General features: G+C 46.1%; 1 protein-coding gene across 2 annotated transcripts in view; it reads left to right on the forward strand.

Annotated features, from left to right (window-relative positions):
- Positions 1-27343, forward strand: part of SLC25A22 (solute carrier family 25 member 22) — a 95328-nt gene that overhangs the window by 51877 nt on the left and 16108 nt on the right. For both annotated transcript variants that reach the window (XM_063944777.1, XM_063944776.1), the window contains 4 exons: positions 5524-5579; positions 6300-6390; positions 22950-23068; positions 27098-27254. In XM_063944777.1, the coding sequence (XP_063800847.1) occupies positions 5524-5579; positions 6300-6390; positions 22950-23068; positions 27098-27254 (423 nt within the window). The remainder of the gene's footprint in view (positions 1-5523; positions 5580-6299; positions 6391-22949; positions 23069-27097; positions 27255-27343) is intronic.

Raw genomic sequence — 27343 nt, forward strand, 5'->3', positions numbered from 1 at the left:
CAGTAATGTACATTCTCCAAGCTGCAATGATTTATGAAGGCATGGAGATCTCATCTAAAGTTTAATTACAGTATGTCAACAACAAAAACTGGATGCTGCAGCATGGCCACATTGGTGGACCGAAGCTATATAAACCGTTATGTACCCTTTTCTGTTTGACAAAAAGCATTTTGGCTGACGAATAATGAAGTATGCGACGGGGTTGCAGGGAGCTGGTGCAGTGGATTCTGCTACTACATACTGTATGTGAGAACTCTTAACCAGTGCTTTGTTTTTTGATACAGGTTGAGTATCCCATATCCAAATATTCCAAAATACGGAATATTCCGAAATACGGAATTTTTTGAGTGAGACTGAGATAGTGAAACCTTTGTTTTCTGATGGCTCAATGTACTCAAACCTTGTTTAATACACAAGGCTGTGTGTATAAGGTGTATATGAACCGTAAATGCATTCTGTGCTTAGACTTGGGTCCCATCACCATGATATCCCATTATGGTATGCAATTATTCCAAAATACGGAATAATCCGATATCCAAAATACCTCTGGTCCCAAGCATTTTGGATATGGGATACTCAACCTGTACTCAGACAAAAGGTTCCAGTATTCACATAAAGTTACAGGTTCAGAAAAGATATCTAGTAGCTTCCACACATGGGATAAGTGTGCACATACCTGCTGTTTATTCATTTCTGAATTGGTCTCACTAATTTCTTCCTGTTGCTGTAACTAGTTAGAAGAATTAAAAATTAGACCAAAAAAAGAAAAAAAAAGTCTTAGCTGAGTACCTCCGCATAGAAATCACTGCTCTTAGCTATATTTGACTATTGCATACAGGACACAATGAGACAAATGGAGATTCTATAGTAGGAATTCAATTTTCTTTGGGGGTAATTCAGAGTTGATCGCAGCAGCAAATTTGATAGCAGCCAGCAACTTTTTGCTGCTGCTGCGATCAACTAGTCCACGCCTATGGGGGAGTGTATTTTAGCTTGGCAGAGCTGCGATCGCCTGTGCAGCCCTGCTAAACTAAAAAAATTTCAAGCAGAACAAGACTAGGCCTGGACATACTTACCCTGTGCGACGATCTCTTCGATGTTGGAGCCGGCTTTGACGTCAGACATCCGCGCTCCGTTCTTCTGGGCACACCTGCGTTTTCTTCTCCACTCCCCGAAAACGTCAGGAAACGGTCCGGAGACACCCAGGAACGCCTTCTTTCTGTCAATCTTCTTGAGGCCGGCTCTGCGACCGCTTTCTTCGTTAAGCGCGATGTAACCCGGCGTCTCCTGTCGCCTGGCAATGACGCGCGTGCGCAGTGTGGCCGCCGCGCATGCGCATTCCAGACCCGTTCGTACCGCAGCGACAAACCGCTGCGTGCGAACGGGTCGGAATGACCCCCCCATGTGCACTGCAGGTGTGGCAGATATAACATTTGCAGAGACAGTTAGATTTGGGTGGGTTATTTTGTTTCTCTGCAGGGTAAATACTGCATTATTTTTACACTGCAATTTAGATTTCAGTTTGAACACACCCCACCCAAATATAACTCCCTCTGCACATGTTATATCTGCCCCCCTGCAGTGCACATGGTTTTGCCCAACTGCTAACAAATTTGCTGCTGCGATCAACTCTGAATTAGGCCCTTTGTGCGCTCATAGTTCCCGTCTAAAGGGAAAGGAGCTGTTCAATTGTTTGGGCGGCCAGCCCGCACTGACCACCAGTGCCGCAAGCTCAAATGCACGTTAACCATGTAAAGTGGCTTTTCCCATGCAAATGACTGGGCTCGCTGCAGTTGAGATGCCCAAAAGTCCTACTGTAGGTAGATTACTGCTTGCACCACAGGAGGGTGCTAGCAGAAATCCTCAGTACAAATGTGTCCTCATGCATCACTGCGACCTTAATATTCTTGGTGTACAAGTGCTATCTTTTTTATATACTGTCTTTACAGTGGAGGTAGAGGTGCCAGCGAGCTCTTACTGTCTGGGCATGTTGGCACTTTTGGTCTCCCAAGTGCTGGCATGCCAGGGCAGGCTTGCAGGGACCTGTAGTCCCACTGTAAAGCATAATATTACTTCTAATTTTACACTGCTGACCTTGCACTCACTGCCAGCAGGGGTGTGGGGAATAGTCCCAGGTTTTCAGTCCAGGCCTGAGGGGCTCCTTGGGAGGGTTGACCTTCATTTGTGGGTTCCCCATTTTCTGAGGAACCCCCAGGCCTGGGCTGTCCAGTTTGGAGGAGGTTTACGTGATGGTAGGAGGACCCCTTGATGTATGTCTCCCTGCTGGAATCATTATATAAGTGACAGAATAAGGACGCTTGCATAATGACTGAAATGTTCGGTTTATTTAGAGAACTTTATATTGAGTCCAGTGGTTAATAATGTCCTGTGACCCAGGCGACCTGTGGGGCTTGTTAAATGAGGCTTGCTTACTATTGCCCAACCAGAGCTTATGAGCTACAGGGAACTCCCCATTTACTGTAAAAGAAATATCTGGCATAGGAAAATGTAAAAAAAAATGTATAACCCTATGGGGGTAATTCAGATCTGATTGCAGCAGCAATTTTTTTAGCTAAACAAATGTGCACTGCAGGAGGGGCAGATATAACATTTGCAGAGAGCGTTAGATTTGGGTGGGTTATATTGTTTCTGTGCAGGGTAAATACTTTCTACTTTATTTTTATACTGCAATTTAGATTTCAGTTTGAACACACCCCACCCAAATCTAACTCTCTCTGCACATGTTATATCTGCCTCTTCTGCAGTGCACATGGGGGGTAATTCCAAGTTGATCGCAGCAGGAATTCTGTTAGCAGTTGGGCAAAACCATGTGCACTGCAGGGGAGGCAAATTTGACATGTGCAGAGAGAGATAGATTTGGGTGTGGTGTGTTCAATCTGCAATCTAAATTGCAGTGTAAAAATAAAGCAGCCAGTATTTACCCTGCACAGAAACAAAATAACCCACCAAAATCTAACTCTCTCTGCAAATGTTATATCTGCGCCCCCTGCAGTGCACATGGTTTTGCCCAACTGCTAAAAAATTTCCTGCTGCGATCAACTTGAAATTACCCCCATGGTTTTGCCCATTAGCTAACAAATTTGCTGCTTCGATCAGATCTGAATTAGGCCCTAAGGCCCTCATTCCGAGTTGATCGCTCACTAGCTGCTTTTAGCAGCAGTGCAAACGCTAAGCCGCCGCCCTCTGGGAGTGTATATTAGCTTAGCAGAAGTGCAAACGAAAGGATCGCAGCGTGACTACAAAAAAAGATTGTGCAGTTTCTGAGTAGCTGCTACTCCTAGCTTGCGATCACTTCAGACTATTTAGTTCCTGTTTTGAGGTCACAAACACGCCCTGCGTTCGGCCAGCCACTCCCCCGTTTCCCCAGCCACTCCTGCGTTTTTATCTGGCACACCTACGTTTTTACACACACTCCCCAAAAATGGTCTGTTACCATCCAGAAACACCCACTTCCTGTCAATCACTCAACGATCAGCAGTGCGACTGAAAAGCGTCGCTAGAACTTGTGTGAAATTGCATCGGCTTTTGTGAAAGTACGTCGCGCGTGCGCAGTGCGCACCATACGCATGCGCAGAAGAGCCAATTTTTAGCCAGATCGCTGCGCTGCGAACAACGGCAGCTAGCGATCAACTCGGAATGACCCCCTATGTCTAGACAGGTGTAGTTCGTTTTATCGACAGTGTCTAGGTCGACAATGTTTAGGTCGACCACTATAGGTCGACGGTCACTAGGTCGACATGGATGGAAGGTCGACAGGGTTTCTAGGTCGACATGTGCTAGGTCGACAGGTCTAAAGGTCGACATGCAGATTTTTTTATTTTTTTTGGTGTCGTTTTCTTCGTAAAGTGACCGGGACCCCAAATTAGTGCACCGTGTCCCCTCGCATGGCTCGCTTCGCTCGCCATGCTTCGGGCATGGTGCCTTCGCTCCGCTACCGCTTCGCTCGGCACACTTTACCGTTCCAATCGTAGTCCACATGGATCGTTAAGTATGAAAAAAAAAAAAAAAATGTGAAAAACTCATGTCGACCTTTAGACCTGTCGACCTAGCACATGTCGACCTAGAAACCCTGTCGACCTTCCATCCATGTCGACCTAGTGACTGTCGACCTATAGTGGTCGACCTAAACATTGTCGACCTAGACACTGTCGATCTTCAGACCGGATCCCGTCTAGACAGATTTCTCTATTTTCTTAACTGCATGATTTGATGCAGTCCGTCTGTTAGATCTAATTATGGACTTGGTTCTCTGTCAGAATTAGAGACCTATTTCTGTTTAAAATATTAATCTATACATCTTTTAGACTATTATGACAGAATATCCCCATTTTTTATTCTCCTCATAAATCTGTCTTTACCTTCCTTGACAAGCGATAGATGGAATCTGGCAATGGAGCCAATAGTTCATATTATTTGACTTGATCTAATGTAGCAGTGTATCATGAAAGGTCTCTTAAATGTTAAACTGAGTAGCTAATGTCAGTCTTTTATTCCTAACTAAGGGGCTAATTCAGAGTTGGGCGTTGATGTTTTTCGCAGTTGTCTGATGCTTTAAGATCTGCACAGGAGTCGCACTGCACGTGTGCGTACATAGGAATGCGATGCCGCTCGCAGTGCCGCAAAAGCCGTGGCACGATAAACATGCTGCTCTTGTTTGGGGCGGTGACAGGTAGCATTCCAGGAATCAGGGGCTTTTCAACCCCATTTTCTGGGCATGACGAAGCCAGTGGCTGTATCGTGGACGCAGCTTCCCTGGCCCCGGCAGTGTGATTTTACTAGTCATCCCGTGTAACCTGAAAGTTGCTCAGATATCCGTTGTTCATGCAGTTCATCCGATGATGCGTCTTTGGACTCAGCAGCGGATCACAGAAGCTGTCAGTGTGTGTCCTTTTACTTATTTTAGCACAGCTGCTGCGTACAAAGATGTAGAGGCTGTTCTATAGCGTTCATCTCTGAATCAGCCTTAAGCCTCCCCAGCTTTTGTAATCGTCTAGGAATTGCTTCTAGAGATTTGGGCTGACAAATAAAGTTGCTGCTGTACATCTGTAGAGCGTTCCCTCTAAATACAGACCCTGAAACTAAAAGAATGTAGTTCTCTGAACTTTGGATTTGCTTGGCACAAAGACAATATTTCATATTTATGGATCATACTATCTGGATGTTATGTTTGCCTGTACTCAAATAATTGCCCTAGGATCCTTACCTAATTGAGGCCTCTACTTAAAGAGTGGTCATGTTGCCACTTTATGTGCCTAGGATAGATGACGGTAGTATAGAATTATACTTTCTAAGCTAATATACTACTCACTGCCTATCTCAATACCATGACACTTTGACAGTTTATGTGTTCTTAGCTATTACTGATCCCTTTTTGTGCTTGTTCTTCTCTATCCGATTCCCATAAAATCTTCCCACTTTTGTTCCTGTCCTCTTCCCCCACTTCATTGTTTTGGAAGAAACTGAACATATGTACAGCTAAAATGAAAAACTATTCTTTTACAGGTCGGACTGCCTTATTAAAATCATACGCACAGAAGGATACTTCGGCATGTATAGAGGTATGTAATAAAAGCATTAAAAAAACCTACAAAAAAAAATCATATACTGTTACACACAACCAAACTAACTTGTTTGCAAACATATTGTTCCGATCAAAGTGATCAAAGCATTTCTACAAAGTCATTATGTAAAGACCACCAGATGTCAATTATGTTTCTACTTTTCTGTTTATACTGGAACGCTCCCGTACATTTGTATCCTGTATGGGGCAGATTTAATTAGCCATGGGTTAACGCACGGCTGCATCTCTGCCCGGGGCTATTCAGTTACTGCAGCTACCCCGCACAGTAAGCCCCACAGGGTGCACTTAATGCAGATTTTTCTTGCAGCCTCAGGAGTTGTGAGGAAAATTCCACATTAAGTGCATCCTTCGGGGCTCACCGCGAAGAGTCTCTCCATAGCTCTGGGCACTTACCTTGGAGCTGTGAGATAATGCGTCTCAGCCTTGGGCATACTGCGCGTTGAATTTCAAAGTAATTGAATAGCTCTGGGCGTTAAACCCAGGAGCTGCAGCCGCGCAGAAAGTCCCACGGATAATTGAATCTGCCACTATGTGCTTCTTTGATTTTGAGGTTTTCTGAGAATACAATACACATTTTTTTATTGACTTAATATAAAGTGTATTCCATTAAATATAAATATTTTACATCAAGCAGGTACTTGCTATAGAAGATGCTTCAGCAGTTACTCTAGGGGGTTAATTGTTTTTGTCTCTGTAGGTGCGGCTGTTAATTTAACCCTTGTGACACCAGAGAAGGCTATAAAGTTAGCAGCTAATGATTTCTTCAGACAAGCTCTTTCCAAAGATGGGTGAGTGAACACAGAACATTACATAAGTGTACCTTGTTAACGTCTACTCTTGTCCACTAAGGGCCTGGTTCTGAGTTGCACACAATTCTGAATGCAGGTGCATAGAATCATTTTGAGCAAACTGCGCATACATCATGGACACTTCTTACCTTGTGGCTGGATGGGCGTTACTGGGCCGCAACAGGCGTTCACATGTAAAATAACTTTGACTGGAAAGGGGCCCATACAGCACCAAGCACAAAAAAAGATTCAGAGATTTTGTGATTTTATTTTCACAATTTAAAGATTTCCCATACACCAATCTGCGCCCATACATTACACAGTTTTCAGTGACTTGCAGATCATTTTCAGCATCTACAGATCTGACAATCTTGAAAGGCTCATAATTTTACTAGAAACAGTCTGCAAATTGGAGGTGGACATTTGTGCAGTGGGGATGCAATTATGTTACCGGCTGTCTGGAGACCGCCGGTCACAATACCGACGCTGGGTATCCCCAACGTTAAATAGCTCGCTGATTGGCATGCTGACCAACGGGGACTATTCCCACTCATGGGTGTCCACGACACCCGTAGAGTGGGAATAGAACCTGTGGCGAGCGTAGCGAGCCACCAAGCCCAAAAGGAGCTTTGTTGTGATCTCCCAACTGCCGGTCACCCAAACCCAAGCTGTGCAGTGTAATAGTAGGTACACACTAGACGACTCGCAAATAATGCGGGTTGCCGGCAAATGCATATACACTGGCCAGTGCTGGCAGCGACAAGCGACGGCAGGGGGAGAGCGGGCATAGTGCATACACACTGGACGACCTCCTTGCAGTCTGTCGGGGAATAGCGCGCATCGTCAGCAACATAGTGCATACATACTGGACGATATCATGAACGATGTGGCGAATCAGGCACATTGCTCACGATATCGTCTAGTGTGTACGCACCTTAATGTGTATAAGGTGGAGGACACTTTTGCAGTGTAAGGTATATGAGGAGAGAGGGGACAGTTGTGCAGTGTAAGGTGTATGAGGAGTAGAGAGGACAGTTGTGCAGTGTAAGGTGTATGAGGAGGAGAGAGGACAATTGTGCAGTGTAAGGTGTATGAGGAGGAGAGAGGACAGTTGTGCAGGGTAAGGTGTATGAGGAGTAGAGAGGACAGTTGTGCAGTGTAAGGTGTATGAGGAGGAGAGAGGAGAGTTGTGCAGTGTAAGGTGTATGAGGAGGAGAGAGGAGAGTTGTGCAGTGTAAGGTGTATGAGGAGTAGAGAGGACAATTGTGCAGTGTAAGATGTATGAGTAGGAGAGAGGACAGTTGTGCAGTGTAAGGTGCATGTGGAGGAGAGAGGAGAGTTGTGCAGTGTAAGGTGTATGAGGAGGGAGGGGACAATTGAGCACTGTAAGGTGTATGAGGAGGAGAGAGGACAGTTGTGCAGTGTAAGGTGAATTAGGAGGGAGGGGAGAGTTGTGCAGGGTAAGGTGTATGAGGAGGAGAGGGGACAGTTGTGCAGTGTAAGGTGTATGAGGAGGAGAGAGGACAGTTGTGCAGGGTAAGGTGTATGAGGAGGGAGGGGACAATTGAGCACTGTAAGGTGTATGAGGAGGAGAGAGGACAGTTGTGCAGTGTAAGGTGAATTAGGAGGGAGGGGAGAGTTGTGCAGGGTAATGTGTATGACGAGAGAGGACAGTTGTGCAGTGTAAGGTGTATGAGGAGGAGAGAGGACAGTTGTGCAGGTGTATGAGGAGGAGAGAGGAGAGTTGTGCAGTGTAAGGTGTATGAGGAGGAGAGAGGACAGTTGTGCAGGGTAAGGTGTATGAGGAGGAGAGAGGCCAGTTGTGCAGTGTAAGGTGTATGAGGAGGAGAGTTGTGCAGGGTAAGGTGTATGGGGAGGAGAGAGGACAGTTGTGCAGTGTAAGGTGTATGAGGAGGAGAGAGGACAGTTGTGCAGTGTAAGGTGTATGAGGAGGAGAGAGGACAGTTGTGCAGGGTAAGGTGTATGAGGACGAGAGAGGACAGTTGTGCAGTGTAAGGTGTATGAGGAGGAGAGAGGACAGTTGTGCAGTGTAAGGTGTATGAGGAGGAGAGAGGACAGTTGTGCAGGGTAAGGTGTATGAGGATGAGAGAGGACAGTTGTGCAGTGTAAGGTGTATGAGGAGGAGAGAGGACAGTTGTGCAGGGTAAGGTGTATGAGGACGAGAGAGGGCAGTTGTGCAGTGTAAGGTGTATGAGGAGGAGAGAGGACAGTTGTGCAGGGTAATGTGTATGAGGAGGGAGGGGGCAATTGTGCACTGTAAGGTGTATGAGGAGTAGAGAGGACAGTTGTGCAGGGTAATGTGTATGAGGAGTAGAGAGGACAGTTGTGCAGGGTAAGGTGTATGAGGAGGAGAGAGGAGAGTTGTGCAGGGTAAGGTGTATGGGGAGGAGAGAGGACAGTTGTGCAGTGTAAGGTGTATGAGGAGGAGAGAGGACAGTTGTGCAGTGTAAGGTGTATGAGGAGGAGAGAGGACAGTTGTGCAGGGTAAGGTGTATGAGGACGAGAGAGGACAGTTGTGCAGTGTAAGGTGTATGAGGAGGAGAGAGGACAGTTGTGCAGTGTAAGGTGTATGAGGAGGAGAGAGGACAGTTGTGCAGGGTAAGGTGTATGAGGATGAGAGAGGACAGTTGTGCAGTGTAAGGTGTATGAGGAGGAGAGAGGACAGTTGTGCAGGGTAAGGTGTATGAGGACGAGAGAGGGCAGTTGTGCAGTGTAAGGTGTATGAGGAGGAGAGAGGACAGTTGTGCAGGGTAATGTGTATGAGGAGGGAGGGGGCAATTGTGCACTGTAAGGTGTATGAGGAGTAGAGAGGACAGTTGTGCAGGGTAATGTGTATGAGGAGTAGAGAGGACAGTTGTGCAGGGTAAGGTGTATGAGGAGTAGAGAGGACAGTTGTGCAGGGTAATGTGTATGAGGAGGAGAGAGGACAGTTGTGCAGTGTAAGGTGTATGAGGAGTAGAGAGGACAGTTGTGCAGGGTAATGTGTATGAGGAGGAGAGAGGACAGTTGTGCAGTGTAAGGTGTATGAGGAGTAGAGAGGACAGTTGTGCAGTGTAAGGTGTATGAGGAGGAGAGAGGAGAGTTGTGCAGTGTAAGGTGTATGAGGAGTAGAGAGGACAATTGTGCAGTGTAAGGTGTATGAGGAGGAGAGAGGACAGTTGTGCAGGGTAATGTGTATGAGGAGGAGAGAGGAGAGTTGTGCAGGGTAAGGTGTATGAGGAGTAGAGAGGACAGTTGTGCAGTGTAAGGTGTATGAGGAGGAGAGAGGAGAGTTGTGCAGTGTAAGGTGTATGAGGAGTAGAGAGGACAATTGTGCAGTGTAAGATGTATGAGTAGGAGAGAGGACAGTTGTGCAGTGTAAGGTGCATGTGGAGGAGAGAGGAGAGTTGTGCAGGGTAAGGTGTATGAGGAGGGAGGGGACAATTGAGCACTGTAAGGTGTATGAGGAGGAGAGAGGACAGTTGTGCAGTGTAAGGTGAATTAGGAGGGAGGGGAGAGTTGTGCAGGGTAAGGTGTATGAGGAGGAGAGGGGACAGTTGTGCAGTGTAAGGTGTATGAGGAGGAGAGAGGACAGTTGTGCAGGGTAAGGTGTATGAGGAGGGAGGGGACAATTGAGCACTGTAAGGTGTATGAGGAGGAGAGAGGACAGTTGTGCAGTGTAAGGTGAATTAGGAGGGAGGGGAGAGTTGTGCAGGGTAATGTGTATGACGAGAGAGGACAGTTGTGCAGTGTAAGGTGTATGAGGAGGAGAGAGGACAGTTGTGCAGGTGTATGACGAGGAGAGAGGAGAGTTGTGCAGTGTAAGGTGTATGAGGAGGAGAGAGGACAGTTGTGCAGGGTAAGGTGTATGAGGAGGAGAGAGGCCAGTTGTGCAGTGTAAGGTGTATGAGGAGGAGAGAGGAGAGTTGTGCAGGGTAAGGTGTATGAGGAGGAGAGGGGACAGTTGTGCAGTGTAAGGTGTATGAGGAGGAGAGAGGACAGTTGTGCAGGGTAAGGTGTATGAGGAGGGAGGGGACAATTGAGCACTGTAAGGTGTATGAGGAGGAGAGAGGACAGTTGTGCAGTGTAAGGTGAATTAGGAGGGAGGGAAGAGTTGTGCAGGGTAATGTGTATGACGAGAGAGGACAGTTGTGCAGTGTAAGGTGTATGAGGAGGAGAGAGGACAGTTGTGCAGGTGTATGAGGAGGAGAGAGGAGAGTTGTGCAGTGTAAGGTGTATGAGGAGGAGAGAGGACAGTTGTGCAGGGTAAGGTGTATGAGGAGGAGAGAGGCCAGTTGTGCAGTGTAAGGTGTATGAGGAGGAGAGAGGAGAGTTGTGCAGGGTAAGGTGTATGAGGAGTAGAGAGGACAATTGTGCAGTGTAAGGTGTATGAGGAGTAGAGAGGACAGTTGTGCAGTGTAAGGTGTATGAGGAGTAGAGAGGACAGTTGTGCAGTGTAAGGTGTATGAGGAGGAGAGAGGAGAGTTGTGCAGTGTAAGGTGTATGAGGAGGAGAGAGGAGAGTTGTGCAGTGTAAGGTGTATGAGGAGTAGAGAGGACAATTGTGCAGTGTAAGATGTATGAGTAGGAGAGAGGACAGTTGTGCAGTGTAAGGTGCATGTGGAGGAGAGAGGAGAGTTGTGCAGTGTAAGGTGTATGAGGAGGGAGGGGACAATTGAGCACTGTAAGGTGTATGAGGAGGAGAGAGGACAGTTGTGCAGTGTAAGGTGAATTAGGAGGGAGGGGAGAGTTGTGCAGGGTAAGGTGTATGAGGAGGAGAGGGGACAGTTGTGCAGTGTAAGGTGTATGAGGAGGAGAGAGGACAGTTGTGCAGGGTAAGGTGTATGAGGAGGGAGGGGACAATTGAGCACTGTAAGGTGTATGAGGAGGAGAGAGGACAGTTGTGCAGTGTAAGGTGAATTAGGAGGGAGGGGAGAGCTGTGCAGGGTAATGTGTATGACGAGAGAGGACAGTTGTGCAGTGTAAGGTGTATGAGGAGGAGAGAGGACAGTTGTGCAGGTGTATGAGGAGGAGAGAGGAGAGTTGTGCAGTGTAAGGTGTATGAGGAGGAGAGAGGACAGTTGTGCAGGGTAAGGTGTATGAGGAGGAGAGAGGCCAGTTGTGCAGTGTAAGGTGTATGAGGAGGAGAGAGGAGAGTTGTGCAGGGTAAGGTGTATGGGGAGGAGAGAGGACAGTTGTGCAGTGTAAGGTGTATGAGGAGGAGAGAGGACAGTTGTGCAGTGTAAGGTGTATGAGGAGGAGAGAGGACAGTTGTGCAGGGTAAGGTGTATGAGGACGAGAGAGGACAGTTGTGCAGTGTAAGGTGTATGAGGAGGAGAGAGGACAGTTGTGCAGTGTAAGGTGTATGAGGAGGAGAGAGGACAGTTGTGCAGGGTAAGGTGTATGAGGATGAGAGAGGACAGTTGTGCAGTGTAAGGTGTATGAGGAGGAGAGAGGACAGTTGTGCAGGGTAAGGTGTATGAGGACGAGAGAGGGCAGTTGTGCAGTGTAAGGTGTATGAGGAGGAGAGAGGACAGTTGTGCAGGGTAATGTGTATGAGGAGGGAGGGGGCAATTGTGCACTGTAAGGTGTATGAGGAGTAGAGAGGACAGTTGTGCAGGGTAATGTGTATGAGGAGTAGAGAGGACAGTTGTGCAGGGTAAGGTGTATGAGGAGGAGAGAGGAGAGTTGTGCAGGGTAAGGTGTATGGGGAGGAGAGAGGACAGTTGTGCAGTGTAAGGTGTATGAGGAGGAGAGAGGACAGTTGTGCAGTGTAAGGTGTATGAGGAGGAGAGAGGACAGTTGTGCAGGGTAAGGTGTATGAGGACGAGAGAGGACAGTTGTGCAGTGTAAGGTGTATGAGGAGGAGAGAGGACAGTTGTGCAGTGTAAGGTGTATGAGGAGGAGAGAGGACAGTTGTGCAGGGTAAGGTGTATGAGGATGAGAGAGGACAGTTGTGCAGTGTAAGGTGTATGAGGAGGAGAGAGGACAGTTGTGCAGGGTAAGGTGTATGAGGACGAGAGAGGGCAGTTGTGCAGTGTAAGGTGTATGAGGAGGAGAGAGGACAGTTGTGCAGGGTAATGTGTATGAGGAGGGAGGGGGCAATTGTGCACTGTAAGGTGTATGAGGAGTAGAGAGGACAGTTGTGCAGGGTAATGTGTATGAGGAGTAGAGAGGACAGTTGTGCAGGGTAAGGTGTATGAGGAGTAGAGAGGACAGTTGTGCAGGGTAATGTGTATGAGGAGGAGAGAGGACAGTTGTGCAGTGTAAGGTGTATGAGGAGTAGAGAGGACAGTTGTGCAGGGTAATGTGTATGAGGAGGAGAGAGGACAGTTGTGCAGTGTAAGGTGTATGAGGAGTAGAGAGGACAGTTGTGCAGTGTAAGGTGTATGAGGAGGAGAGAGGAGAGTTGTGCAGTGTAAGGTGTATGAGGAGTAGAGAGGACAATTGTGCAGTGTAAGGTGTATGAGGAGGAGAGAGGACAGTTGTGCAGGGTAATGTGTATGAGGAGGAGAGAGGAGAGTTGTGCAGGGTAAGGTGTATGAGGAGTAGAGAGGACAGTTGTGCAGTGTAAGGTGTATGAGGAGGAGAGAGGAGAGTTGTGCAGTGTAAGGTGTATGAGGAGTAGAGAGGACAATTGTGCAGTGTAAGATGTATGAGTAGGAGAGAGGACAGTTGTGCAGTGTAAGGTGCATGTGGAGGAGAGAGGAGAGTTGTGCAGGGTAAGGTGTATGAGGAGGGAGGGGACAATTGAGCACTGTAAGGTGTATGAGGAGGAGAGAGGACAGTTGTGCAGTGTAAGGTGAATTAGGAGGGAGGGGAGAGTTGTGCAGGGTAAGGTGTATGAGGAGGAGAGGGGACAGTTGTGCAGTGTAAGGTGTATGAGGAGGAGAGAGGACAGTTGTGCAGGGTAAGGTGTATGAGGAGGGAGGGGACAATTGAGCACTGTAAGGTGTATGAGGAGGAGAGAGGACAGTTGTGCAGTGTAAGGTGAATTAGGAGGGAGGGGAGAGTTGTGCAGGGTAATGTGTATGACGAGAGAGGACAGTTGTGCAGTGTAAGGTGTATGAGGAGGAGAGAGGACAGTTGTGCAGGTGTATGACGAGGAGAGAGGAGAGTTGTGCAGTGTAAGGTGTATGAGGAGGAGAGAGGACAGTTGTGCAGGGTAAGGTGTATGAGGAGGAGAGAGGCCAGTTGTGCAGTGTAAGGTGTATGAGGAGGAGAGAGGAGAGTTGTGCAGGGTAAGGTGTATGAGGAGGAGAGGGGACAGTTGTGCAGTGTAAGGTGTATGAGGAGGAGAGAGGACAGTTGTGCAGGGTAAGGTGTATGAGGAGGGAGGGGACAATTGAGCACTGTAAGGTGTATGAGGAGGAGAGAGGACAGTTGTGCAGTGTAAGGTGAATTAGGAGGGAGGGAAGAGTTGTGCAGGGTAATGTGTATGACGAGAGAGGACAGTTGTGCAGTGTAAGGTGTATGAGGAGGAGAGAGGACAGTTGTGCAGGTGTATGAGGAGGAGAGAGGAGAGTTGTGCAGTGTAAGGTGTATGAGGAGGAGAGAGGACAGTTGTGCAGGGTAAGGTGTATGAGGAGGAGAGAGGCCAGTTGTGCAGTGTAAGGTGTATGAGGAGGAGAGAGGAGAGTTGTGCAGGGTAAGGTGTATGGGGAGGAGAGAGGACAGTTGTGCAGTGTAAGGTGTATGGGGAGGAGAGAGGACAGTTGTGCAGGGTAAGGTGTATGAGGACGAGAGAGGACAGTTGTGCAGTGTAAGGTGTATGAGGAGGAGAGAGGACAGTTGTGCAGTGTAAGGTGTATGAGGAGGAGAGAGGACAGTTGTGCAGGGTAAGGTGTATGAGGATGAGAGAGGACAGTTGTGCAGTGTAAGGTGTATGAGGAGGAGAGAGGACAGTTGTGCAGGGTAAGGTGTATGAGGACGAGAGAGGACAGTTGTGCAGTGTAAGGTGTATGAGGAGGAGAGAGGACAGTTGTGCAGTGTAAGGTGTATGAGGAGGAGAGAGGACAGTTGTGCAGGGTAAGGTGTATGAGGAGGAGAGAGGCCAGTTGTGCAGTGTAAGGTGTATGAGGAGGAGAGAGGAGAGTTGTGCAGGGTAAGGTGTATGGGGAGGAGAGAGGACAGTTGTGCAGTGTAAGGTGTATGAGGAGGAGAGAGGACAGTTGTGCAGTGTAAGGTGTATGAGGAGGAGAGAGGACAGTTGTGCAGGGTAAGGTGTATGAGGACGAGAGAGGACAGTTGTGCAGTGTAAGGTGTATGAGGAGGAGAGAGGACAGTTGTGCAGTGTAAGGTGTATGAGGAGGAGAGAGGACAGTTGTGCAGGGTAAGGTGTATGAGGACGAGAGAGGGCAGTTGTGCAGTGTAAGGTGTATGAGGAGGAGAGAGGACAGTTGTGCAGGGTAATGTGTATGAGGAGGGAGGGGGCAATTGTGCACTGTAAGGTGTATGAGGAGTAGAGAGGACAGTTGTGCAGGGTAATGTGTATGAGGAGTAGAGAGGACAGTTGTGCAGGGTAAGGTGTATGAGGAGGAGAGAGGAGAGTTGTGCAGGGTAAGGTGTATGGGGAGGAGAGAGGACAGTTGTGCAGTGTAAGGTGTATGAGGAGGAGAGAGGACAGTTGTGCAGTGTAAGGTGTATGAGGAGGAGAGAGGACAGTTGTGCAGGGTAAGGTGTATGAGGACGAGAGAGGACAGTTGTGCAGTGTAAGGTGTATGAGGAGGAGAGAGGACAGTTGTGCAGTGTAAGGTGTATGAGGAGGAGAGAGGACAGTAGTGCAGGGTAAGGTGTATGAGGATGAGAGAGGACAGTTGTGCAGTGTAAGGTGTATGAGGAGGAGAGAGGACAGTTGTGCAGGGTAAGGTGTATGAGGACGAGAGAGGGCAGTTGTGCAGTGTAAGGTGTATGAGGAGGAGAGAGGACAGTTGTGCAGGGTAATGTGTATGAGGAGGGAGGGGGCAATTGTGCACTGTAAGGTGTATGAGGAGTAGAGAGGACAGTTGTGCAGGGTAATGTGTATGAGGAGTAGAGAGGACAGTTGTGCAGGGTAAGGTGTATGAGGAGTAGAGAGGACAGTTGTGCAGGGTAATGTGTATGAGGAGGAGAGAGGACAGTTGTGCAGTGTAAGGTGTATGAGGAGTAGAGAGGACAGTTGTGCAGGGTAATGTGTATGAGGAGGAGAGAGGACAGTTGTGCAGTGTAAGGTGTATGAGGAGTAGAGAGGACAGTTGTGCAGTGTAAGGTGTATGAGGAGGAGAGAGGAGAGTTGTGCAGTGTAAGGTGTATGAGGAGTAGAGAGGACAATTGTGCAGTGTAAGGTGTATGAGGAGGAGAGAGGACAGTTGTGCAGGGTAATGTGTATGAGGAGGAGAGAGGAGAGTTGTGCAGGGTAAGGTGTATGAGGAGTAGAGAGGACAGTTGTGCAGTGTAAGGTGTATGAGGAGGAGAGAGGAGAGTTGTGCAGTGTAAGGTGTATGAGGAGTAGAGAGGACAATTGTGCAGTGTAAGATGTATGAGTAGGAGAGAGGACAGTTGTGCAGTGTAAGGTGCATGTGGAGGAGAGAGGAGAGTTGTGCAGGGTAAGGTGTATGAGGAGGGAGGGGACAATTGAGCACTGTAAGGTGTATGAGGAGGAGAGAGGACAGTTGTGCAGTGTAAGGTGAATTAGGAGGGAGGGGAGAGTTGTGCAGGGTAAGGTGTATGAGGAGGAGAGGGGACAGTTGTGCAGTGTAAGGTGTATGAGGAGGAGAGAGGACAGTTGTGCAGGGTAAGGTGTATGAGGAGGGAGGGGACAATTGAGCACTGTAAGGTGTATGAGGAGGAGAGAGGACAGTTGTGCAGTGTAAGGTGAATTAGGAGGGAGGGGAGAGTTGTGCAGGGTAATGTGTATGACGAGAGAGGACAGTTGTGCAGTGTAAGGTGTATGAGGAGGAGAGAGGACAGTTGTGCAGGTGTATGACGAGGAGAGAGGAGAGTTGTGCAGTGTAAGGTGTATGAGGAGGAGAGAGGACAGTTGTGCAGGGTAAGGTGTATGAGGAGGAGAGAGGCCAGTTGTGCAGTGTAAGGTGTATGAGGAGGAGAGAGGAGAGTTGTGCAGGGTAAGGTGTATGAGGAGGAGAGGGGACAGTTGTGCAGTGTAAGGTGTATGAGGAGGAGAGAGGACAGTTGTGCAGGGTAAGGTGTATGAGGAGGGAGGGGACAATTGAGCACTGTAAGGTGTATGAGGAGGAGAGAGGACAGTTGTGCAGTGTAAGGTGAATTAGGAGGGAGGGAAGAGTTGTGCAGGGTAATGTGTATGACGAGAGAGGACAGTTGTGCAGTGTAAGGTGTATGAGGAGGAGAGAGGACAGTTGTGCAGGTGTATGAGGAGGAGAGAGGAGAGTTGTGCAGTGTAAGGTGTATGAGGAGGAGAGAGGACAGTTGTGCAGGGTAAGGTGTATGAGGAGGAGAGAGGCCAGTTGTGCAGTGTAAGGTGTATGAGGAGGAGAGAGGAGAGTTGTGCAGGGTAAGGTGTATGGGGAGGAGAGAGGACAGTTGTGCAGTGTAAGGTGTATGAGGAGGAGAGAGGACAGTTGTGCAGGGTAAGGTGTATGAGGACGAGAGAGGACAGTTGTGCAGTGTAAGGTGTATGAGGAGGAGAGAGGACAGTTGTGCAGTGTAAGGTGTATGAGGAGGAGAGAGGACAGTTGTGCAGGGTAAGGTGTATGAGGATGAGAGAGGACAGTTGTGCAGTGTAAGGTGTATGAGGAGGAGAGAGGACAGTTGTGCAGGGTAAGGTGTATGAGGACGAGAGAGGACAGTTGTGCAGTGTAAGGTGTATGAGGAGGAGAGAGGACAGTTGTGCAGTGTAAGGTGTATGAGGAGGAGAGAGGACAGTTGTGCAGGGTAAGGTGTATGAGGACGAGAGAGGACAGTTGTGCAGTGTAAGGTGTATGAGGAGGAGAGAGGACAGTTGTGCAGTGTAAGGTGTATGAGGAGGAGAGAGGAGAGTTGTGCAGTGTAAGGTGTATGAGGAGGAGAGAGGACAGTTGTGCAGTGTAAGGTGTATGAGGAGGAGAGAGGACAGTTGTGCAGGGTAATGTGTATGAGGAGGAGAGAGGACAGTTGTGCAGGGTAAGGTGTATGAGGAGGAGAGAGGACAGTTGTGCAGTGTAAGGTGTATGAGGACGAGAGAGGACAGTTGTGCAGTGTAAGATGTATGAGGAGGAGAGAGGACAGTTGTGCAGGTGTATGAGGAGGAGAGAGGACAGTTGTGCAGTGTAAGGTGTATGAGGAGGAGAGAGGACAGTTGTGCAGTGTAAGGTGTATGAGGAGGAGAGAGGACAGTTGTGCAGGGTAAGGTGTATGAGGAGGGAGGGGACAATTGAGCACTGTAAGGTGTATGAGGAGAAGAGGGGACATTTGTGCAGTGTAAGGTGTATGAGGAGTAGAGAGGACAGTTGTGCAGTGTAAGGTGTATGAGGAGGAGAGAGGACAGTTGTGCAGTGTAAGGTGTATGAGGAGGAGAGAGGACAGTTGTGCAGTGTAAGATGTATGAGGAGGAGAGAGGGCAGTTGTGCAGTGTAAGGTGCATGTGGAGGAGAGAGGACAGTTGTGCAGTGTAAGGTGCATGTGGAGGAGAGAGGACAGTTGTGCAGTGCAAGGTGTATGAGGAGTAGAGAGGACATTTGTGCAGTGTAAGGTGTATGAGGAGTAGAGAGGACAGTTGTGCAGTGTAAGATGTATGAGGTTGAAATAGTAAAGTTGTGCAGTGTAAGGTGTATGAGGAGTGAGGAGACAGTTGTGCAGTGTAAAGTGCATGAGGAGGAGAGAGGACAGTTGTGCAGTGTAAGGTGTATGAGGAGGGAGGAGACAGTTGTGCAGTGTAAGGTGTATGAGGAGGAGAGAGGACAGTTGTGCAGTGTAAGGTGTATGAGGAGGAAATAGTGAAGTTGTGCAGTGTAAAGTGCATGAGGAGGAGAGAGGACAGTTGTGCAGGCACGCTGTGCTCGCCACGCTGCAGGCTCGGTGGGAATAGTCCCTTGTAGTTGGGATGTAGGTGGAAGTATGGTCACATACGGTAACTACATCCCAAGGACAGTTATGCAGGGTAAGGTGCATCTGGCTCTGTGTATGAGTGGTCTGCCGACTGTCCGTACACTTGCAGCAGGTGCTGCCGGTGACTGACTTCTGAAATGGGTGGCCATTTAAATGCCCGCCTAAGTGTAACGCCCAACACATCAGGCAGATGATTTGTAAGTGTGTATACCAAACGTCAGATAGGTTGGTGGATTGGCCGAAGGGCGAATCCGTTGGCCAGGTGTGTACCCAGTATTAGCTTGAAGCTGGGTACACACTAGAGTGCTCTCGGCCTGATGTGTCGTTTCCGGCCGAATCGGGATGACATATCAGTGTGTAAGGCCAATCTGCGAGCTGTCACTTCACATGCGATATCGTCCAGGCGGCCGTGTTGCACAACCAACCAGATGATATTGCATGCAGTGCCATGCAGTGTAATGAAGGATGGAACAAGGGATCGTTTTGTTCTTCATTATATCGTTCTGATGTGTACCGCAGTAACGATATGTTGGCCTGTTGGACGCCATATAGTCCGGGTACACATCGGTCCATTGTGTAACCAGTTTAAGATAAAGAAGGATTGGATAGAGCACATGTCTAATGCAAAGAACAGCAAGAGGAGAGAGAACACACATTTAGTGTAAGGTGCAGGACAGAGAGATACAAACAGGTGGTGACTAGATTACTAGCTGAATTGAGAGAAGAAAAGTTAAAATGTACAGAAAAGAAGAGAGAATAAAAATAGTACCATTAATGATCTTGCTGCCGTGGCATTGAATAAGTACGGTAGTGCTTGTATGGGGCTCTACCTGTATGTTTTTGAGTGAGTCTGCCACCTGATGTTCACATACAGTATTACACTCTATAAGTTTCAATGTTTAACGCCTCTTACTTTTTGCAAAATAATATTAAACCCTTATAACAAAAGTATAAAGGGGTTTATTTAATTAGTAGCGAGTGGGGCAAAATGCCATTGCTACGCGATGGAAACGGCACAACAGCTCGCCCACATCTCGCCCAAGGCTGCGGATTTTAGTAAACAGCCCCATAGAGACGCAAACAAAAATCTGTGAATTTTGAGCTACCTTAAGAGCAGCATATGACCACATTTACTCGCAGGACAAGCCACCTGATTGAATCTCCCCAAAAAGCTTTTAGGGGTATATTTAGTAAAGTGCGTGTTTACATAAGTGGAGATGTTGCCCATAGCAAGCAATCAGATTCTACTTATCATTTATCTAACACGTTCTAGGATATAATAGCCAAATCTGATTGGTTGCTATGGGCAACATCTTCACTTCTGTAACCCAGTTTTCATAAAGTAAGTTGTATGTAACCTTCTAGTTACTCAGAGAACAGAAACATCATTGTGTAATCAGAATATAATACAAACACACACTAAACATTTTGTGGCAGCAAAGAAAATAGGACACATGAGGCATAAGAGGATTATTTGGGATATTAGCGTGTGTGGGCGGACAAGTTAATAACTGCAACTTTACAATTTTCACAGATAAAAAATGGGTACTTTCCAGTATATATTGGTTTCTTGTTCTGTTTTTTATTTTATTTATTTCTTAAGATACAAACATTAAAATACTCTAGGGTTTTTTATCATGATTTGAAAAGAAATCTTAAATTACACCAATAAAAAAGTGAAAATATGTTATCTACTTTCACTTTGTTTATTTTTTATAATATATATGATTGAAATACTAGTCTGATACATTATTTTTTACTTGGTAATAAATAGTAATTCCGATGTTTTATATTTAATCGAGTCACACATAGATTTATACCATATTCAAGAACAGAGAAGACAATGAGCATTCTAGATCAATCACTACTACAGAATGACGCTCTTTTTGGGCACACCGTGATTTATAGTTCCAAAAATAAAAGACACATTTTTACATAATTGTGGAAAATATTGTGTAAAATAAAAAATAAAAAAAATATTTATTTTAAGAAATGATTTCCCTAAACATCAATCAATTTGGAAAATATACTCTATATTACAATCAGTTATAACTGTTCCGAAGCAAATGATGTCTTATTGATTTCCCTGCTTTGTAAGACCAATTAGACAGAGCAAGCTACAGAATTGTAGCACAGATTGGGCAGCCACCTGCTGCAAAATAACTAGTAAGTAAGTATGAGCTGTACCATTAATTAAACAAGCTGAGAATAGATCCTGGCCTGCTTCCTTGTTGAGAAACTCACATAATATCACAATGAGTCAGCCCATAAACTCTTTACAACATCTACCATAATCGTACTCTGGAAAAAACTATCCTCACTACATGCCTTTAGGGGCCTATTTATCAATACGCCATTTAGCGTCAGTAAAGTAGATTTTTTTTATCAACGCCTATTGACACAATAAAAAAATCACTTATCATTCATGAGTCACTTATACCCCTTTCACATCGCCAAAATAACCTGGGTTATTACCCGGTCGACCCGGATCGAGGTGCAGTGTGAAAGCGCCACAGTGAATAATCCGGGTCGAGCAACCCTGCATTTCAACCCGGGTTAAAAGAAGGGTTAAATGCGGATCAGACCCGGGTCGCTGTGCAGTTTGAAAGCCTCTGACTCGGGATATTCAACCCGGATCTAAGAAAAAGGTGCTGATTGGCGGTTTATGGGTCTGTGCAAAGCAGTCCCCAGCCCCTTCTTTTATTTCCTTTGAAACCTCATCAATGTGAGCCAGAAAAGTCAGTTTTAAATCACATCACAATGCTTAACATGGGTGATCTGGGTTTAGTGTGAAAGGCACCAACTCGGGAATAACCTGGGAATAACTGGGTTGAAACTGCAATGTGAAAGGTTCTGAGGCTGTTCTGACCCAAGTCGGACCCAGGTTCAAAAGCCGGGTCCGACCTGGGTTTGCGATGTGAAAGTGGTATAGAAAACATAGCTGGGCCCGGATCTAAGGGTTAACTTCCCACTTAGCTCGGACAGTCTCTCTGGGGTATGCAGGTACGTGAGCTCACACTTGCACAGTGTAGCTGAAAGCCTAGATTTGGGCTGTCACTTAACTTGTCAGAAGTCATGATAATAATAATAATAATAATAATAATTTTATTCAGATAATATGGTATATTATATGTGACTGTAATGATGTATGTTAAGTAAAAAGAATGAGGTATGATTTAAGCTATGTATAGAATTACCCACATTAAATGAATTTCCTTTAATGAAATCAATGTTTACCCTCTTGAACACCTTATCAAATGAATATAGTACCGTGTAAATTAATACAATATATAAAATAAATACTAATCTCCCATCACACACAGACACAAACATAAGTAAAATATACACTAGAGCCAAAAAATAAAAATAAAGGTAGCCATTTTAATGGAGCAACAGTTCATTAAAGATATTGACAGATTCCCACAAAATAGGTATTTTACTGCAGACAAAGGCTTATAGATTTATAATGCAGGAACTGACTGGTAAGTTCCTAGATGCTGTCTCCTCTGTGTAAACCACCGATTTGAGTGTTTCAGAGGTTTGTGGCAACAAAAAACCAACCTAATACCCATTTCACACAGAAAAGCAATTTACTAGGTCAAGCACATTTACCTGGTAATTTGCAGAACAACACGGGTCCTTTTTCTGTGTGAAATGGTCACACCGGGTCGAAAATTGCCTGGACTTTGACCCAACAAAGTTGAAGACCGAACAATTTCAACCCAAGTTGAACCTTTCACACAGGAGAAATACCCGGGTTGATTGGCAAATTACTGGGTCGAACTGCTTCACCCAGTAAATTGCTTTTCTTGCTGAGACCGGCAAAACGACCCGGGACTCAAATGGCGGCAAAAGCTGGGATTAGCGACTTTTCTGTGTGAAAGTGGTATAATTGTGCCCATGATATATATGTACCAGCTGGTGTTTCTAGTCACAGACCTGGTTCACTATATACACCCATGGATGGGTCCTGACAATATGTGCTGCATATACTGTAGATCTTCCTTTTTCAAAAGTAGGCAAGTGTGCTTCTCATCTTGTATTCAGGGGAGGTAGTCAGTTTACCAGCGTCGGGATACCGGCTGTCAGAATCCCCACTTGGGTGGTGGTCCACGCCACCACTTGGGGGGGAATATAACCCTGTGGTAACTGAAGGTCGCTAGCGGGCCCAAAGCGTGGAGAGTGCAGCGAGACCGCGAGGGGACACACTGCGCTCGCTGTCGGGATCCTGGCGTCGGTCTCCTGTCCGCCAGGATATTCAGATTTCTAGTACAATAGTCTATAACTTCTGTTGTATGAACATGTAGTATTGTATGCAATCCACAGCCAACAAATGTAGTAACCTAAACCAGATGAATAGATTAAAAACCAAATTGTTATTAAAATGAAGGTTTTACTCAGATCCATCCTCTATGTAGATCACACTGACCAGGGACAGACCTTCATGTTTGAAGTAATATTTGACATTACAGATCAGAAGGATATTCATGTAATGCTGGCCTGCATTTTCCCATACAGGAAGAAGCTGACACTGATTAAGGAGATGCTGGCTGGCTGTGGTGCTGGAACATGTCAAGTCATTGTCACCACCCCTATGGAGATGTTGAAAATCCAGCTGCAAGATGCTGGAAGGCTGGGTAATACAGAATAAGGAGTGATTTAAAATGTGTGATACATTACACTTCACTGGATGCTGTGAACACACAATCAGAGCTACAAGGCTGAAAACAAATCTGCCTTTATACTTAATGAAAGTATTGTGCTTCTAAAGAACATTGTGTCATAGAAATGTAATAAAACCAAAACATAGGCTTATGTCAGGAGGAGATGATATCGGGAGAGAGGTACGATGGGATCATACACAGAAATTTGCATCAGCTCCTGTGTGTATATTTTATACATTTCGGTGCTGATTAACATGAGCCGCATGCAATGCAGATATTCATGCAAATGGTCAGTGTTTTTCACCTGCACATGTCCAGTGGCACAGAGGTGGGGGGTGGGATCTCTCTGCCCCCCTTCCCCAATGCAGACAGTGGCACTTCGGGCAGGGAGAGAAAGGACTGACTGCTGCTGCATACTGCAGCAACCTCTCCCCCCAGCCCAACACGTGGAATACGCTGCTGCGAGCTGAGCTGGGGGGAGAGAGAGAAGGAGTCAGTCCTCTTTTTTCCTGCGTGATGTGCAGGGGGGGTAGCGATCGCTCCCGCTCCACCGCCGCCCACTGGATCTGACACCAGCACCTTCTGTGCGATGCTTGTTCCTGCTTCGTGGCTGCACATAGGCTATGATTTTAAATATATTTTTTAAGGCGGGGGTCTGGCCACACTTCCCTGTACTGGGGCAAGGCAGAGCTGTCAGCACACCTGCATGTGTCTAAGTCGCTAAAAAGTCGCACAATATGTCTCCCATGATGTGAGCGTACATAGTCGCACACGGTCTGTGTATTTGGCATTCCTGGGAGCTGGCTATTCAGATGCACGGAGATGTACCATCTTACCTATGGGCATGTCACGGGAGTGTCGCGCATGTTGCAGAACGCTTACATTGGAGGTCATCCTCGGATAGAGAATCTGCTCCTACAGTAGTGTGGGGCAGGTGGAAGTTTCAGTGGAGCATCCGATGGTAGTGTCTAATGATGTACTAAGTGGTATTGTTGCATCTTAAGACTGGTAAAGCGAGGGTGACTCTTGCACAGGGAAGGGCGGATACTAGTGTTTAGTATAAAGTTGCAGATGGAAATGCGACAAAAGACGAACACGTGCTTCGTCCCACTCGGAATCAGCCTCTTCAGCTGTTATGCTATTACTACCTGGACAAGTGACCGGAAAATATACGTAGTAATAATTAATAGACAACTATACCATTTGCTGGTTTCAATTCCACCAGTATCCTGATATTTTTAGTATTATTACTGTATTTTGGCAACATAACAAAGGAAATTATCACTTCTGTACATATACTGTATATATGAAGATAAAAAAAACCTGTGTCCAGTTATGAGCATTAAAACCACTGACAGGTGAAGTGAATAACATTGATTATCTTGTTTCAATGGCACCTGTCCAGGGATGGGCTATAATAGGCAACAAGTGAATAATCAGTTCTTGAAGTTGATATGTTGTTAGCAGGAAAAATGGGCAAGCATATGGATCTTAGCAACCTTAAAAAGGGCCAAATTGTGATGGCCGGACGACAAGTCATGTAGGGTGTTCCTGGTATAAAGTGGTTGATACCTACCAATAGGGTTATGGGCGTCCAAGGCTCATTGATGCACGTGCGGAGCAAAGGCTAGCCCACCTGGTCCGATTCTAAAGAAGAGCTACTGTATCACAAATTGCTTAAAAAGGTTAATGCTGGCTATGATAGAAAAGTATCAGAACACAAAGAGCATTGCAGCTTGCTGCATAGCCGCAGACCGGTCAGTGTCCATGCTGGCCCCTGTCCACCATCAAAAGACGCTACAATGGACATGTGAGCATTAGAACTGAACCTTGGAACAATGGAAGAAGGTGGCCTGCTGTTATTATCATATTTTCTTTCACATCATACTGTAGGGACTGCCGGGTGTCTTTGTGTCATTTACTTGGGGAAGAGATGGCACCAGGATGCACCATGGGAAGAAGGCATGCCAACAGAGGCAGTGTGATGCTCTGGGCAATGTTCTGCATGGAAATCTTGGGTCCTGCAATTCATGTGGATGTTACATTGACATGTGCCACCTACCTAACCAATGATGCAGACCAAGTATACCTGTTCATGGTAACGATGTTCCCTGATGGCAAGAATGGTTTGAGGAACATGACAAAGAATTTACGGTGTTGACTTCCAAATTCCCCAGATCTCCGTCCTATCAAGCATCTGTAGGAAGTTCTGGATTAACAAGTACTATAACAACCCACAAACAGGAGGGCTTGGAATATGTGTTTCTCAAGGAGTCCAGATCCCCTGCTAGTTCAGGGTGCTTTTTCATTGTGAAGAAGAACGGTTCCCAAAGACCTTATTCAGAGGGGTTCAACAAATCAAGCATCAGTACCTATTCCTACTGATCTCTGACCTTCATGGGGCCTATGGCCTGATTAATGTCCAGCACAGGTAGGAATAGAATACCATTTTCAACACAAAGAATTTCCTCTACCAATACTAGGCCATGCATTTCATAGTAACATCTATCTTCAACTACCTGGATGAAATGTTCATTTTCTCCAGCACACTTGTGAGAGGTATCACAGAGGCTCCTAGATAATTACTTCTTTGCCAAGATGGAGAAATATCTCTTCAAGTAGCCCAGAGTGAGCTTAATGGTACCCATCATTTCAGCACAGTGCATAGACACTATTACAGACATTTTGTCTTCAATTTTTTGAGAGTCATTGACCCTATAAACACTTCAGGGATTCTCCAGGTACAATATGGTTTTGACACTTTGAAATAGCACATGACCCCTTCGTCCATACTCCGGTATCCCAACCCTGACAGGCCAGCATGCAAAGTTGATGAATGTGAGAGTAGAGTAGAGCAGGAGCTGTGCTCTTCCAGGATGACGACAAGGATTTCTGAGGTTCAAGAGTTTCACTTCTGCTGTGCTCAACTATAACTAAGAAACCTGGAATTGGTGGCCAGCATCGTTGAACTCACTGAGTGGGGGGACACCTTCTTCAAGTGGCCAGCTTACCTTTCTCTCTATCCTCACTGAACTCAAGTACCTGGAGTGTATTAATTACATTTATAAAATAAAGCAGACGTGCTATAGCCAGCTCTGCAAAGCAGCTCTTATATATGGGTGACCGATGTCTTTAAGGGGCTCCGGGAGGTGCAGAGAAAGTGGGTTCCAGGTAAGGTATCCAAATATACTGGTACATAGGAGTGAAGTTCATTTTTAAAATGACATGTCTAACTATGGATAAGTAGAGGTATTTGTAACTAGAGATGTGTGGTTTGGTTCTACAGAAATCCAAATCCGCCCAAATTTTGTGGATCTGAACCGAACCAAAACCTGGTCTGGATCACCCAAGTACTAGGTTCAGATCTTCCAGTAGTTCGGAATTCAGATTTTGGGTTTTGGATTGCAAAAATTGCATGATTTTAGCGGTTTTTATCGATTTTTATCCATGAGTAGTATCAATTTTATATCAATTTTTAACCTAAACATAAAACAGAATCCAAACCAAAACACTTGAGGGTGGTTTTACCAAAGCCAGAAATAAAACCAAAACACGGAGGTCCACTCACATCTCTATTTTTAACCTATTTACAGTAATTGTGTAGCAGAGAGTTCTGCCAGTATGTACCGGGTGACTGAAAGGTTGGTAGTCAGGGCTCTCACTACCCCCTTTTCTGTTCTTTACTGTAGATCTAGGTAGTTTCATTACCAGCTGCAGCCATTCTGCAATGAAGTAAAACAATTAACCTTCAGAGTTAAATGTTGTTTTTCAACAATAAGACAACAATAAAATTCCAACCACAAAGCAGCAGAAAAAGAAAGAAAAAAAAATTAATCATGATCAGTTGAGGAATATGTATTAAAATATGAATAGTTTTCTATTTGCTCTGAAAGTCATATTTTAACAGGTATTTATATGATGATATATACAACCTAAATAGATGGTCAAGTATACAACAGTTTATAGCATTAACACTCTCTGTGATAACTTGTATTTTGTTAGCTGCCCAGAGAAAGCTTATGGCCAGCCAGGCAGGACTGAACGGCACAATAGCTGAGCCCAACCCAACGCGGCCCACAGCCATGGCAATTTCACGGGAACTGCTGAGGAGCAAAGGCATTGCTGGACTGTACAAAGGCCTGGGAGCCACTCTGCTAAGGTGATCACAACTAGCCTCCAGTTTTAATGTATAAATATTCAAGAAATACATTGTATGTGTAGCTAGATAAACAATACAACATGCTGACA

Source organism: Pseudophryne corroboree, chromosome 11 (genome assembly GCF_028390025.1).
Source record: "Pseudophryne corroboree isolate aPseCor3 chromosome 11, aPseCor3.hap2, whole genome shotgun sequence".
NCBI lineage: Eukaryota > Metazoa > Chordata > Amphibia > Anura > Myobatrachidae > Pseudophryne > Pseudophryne corroboree.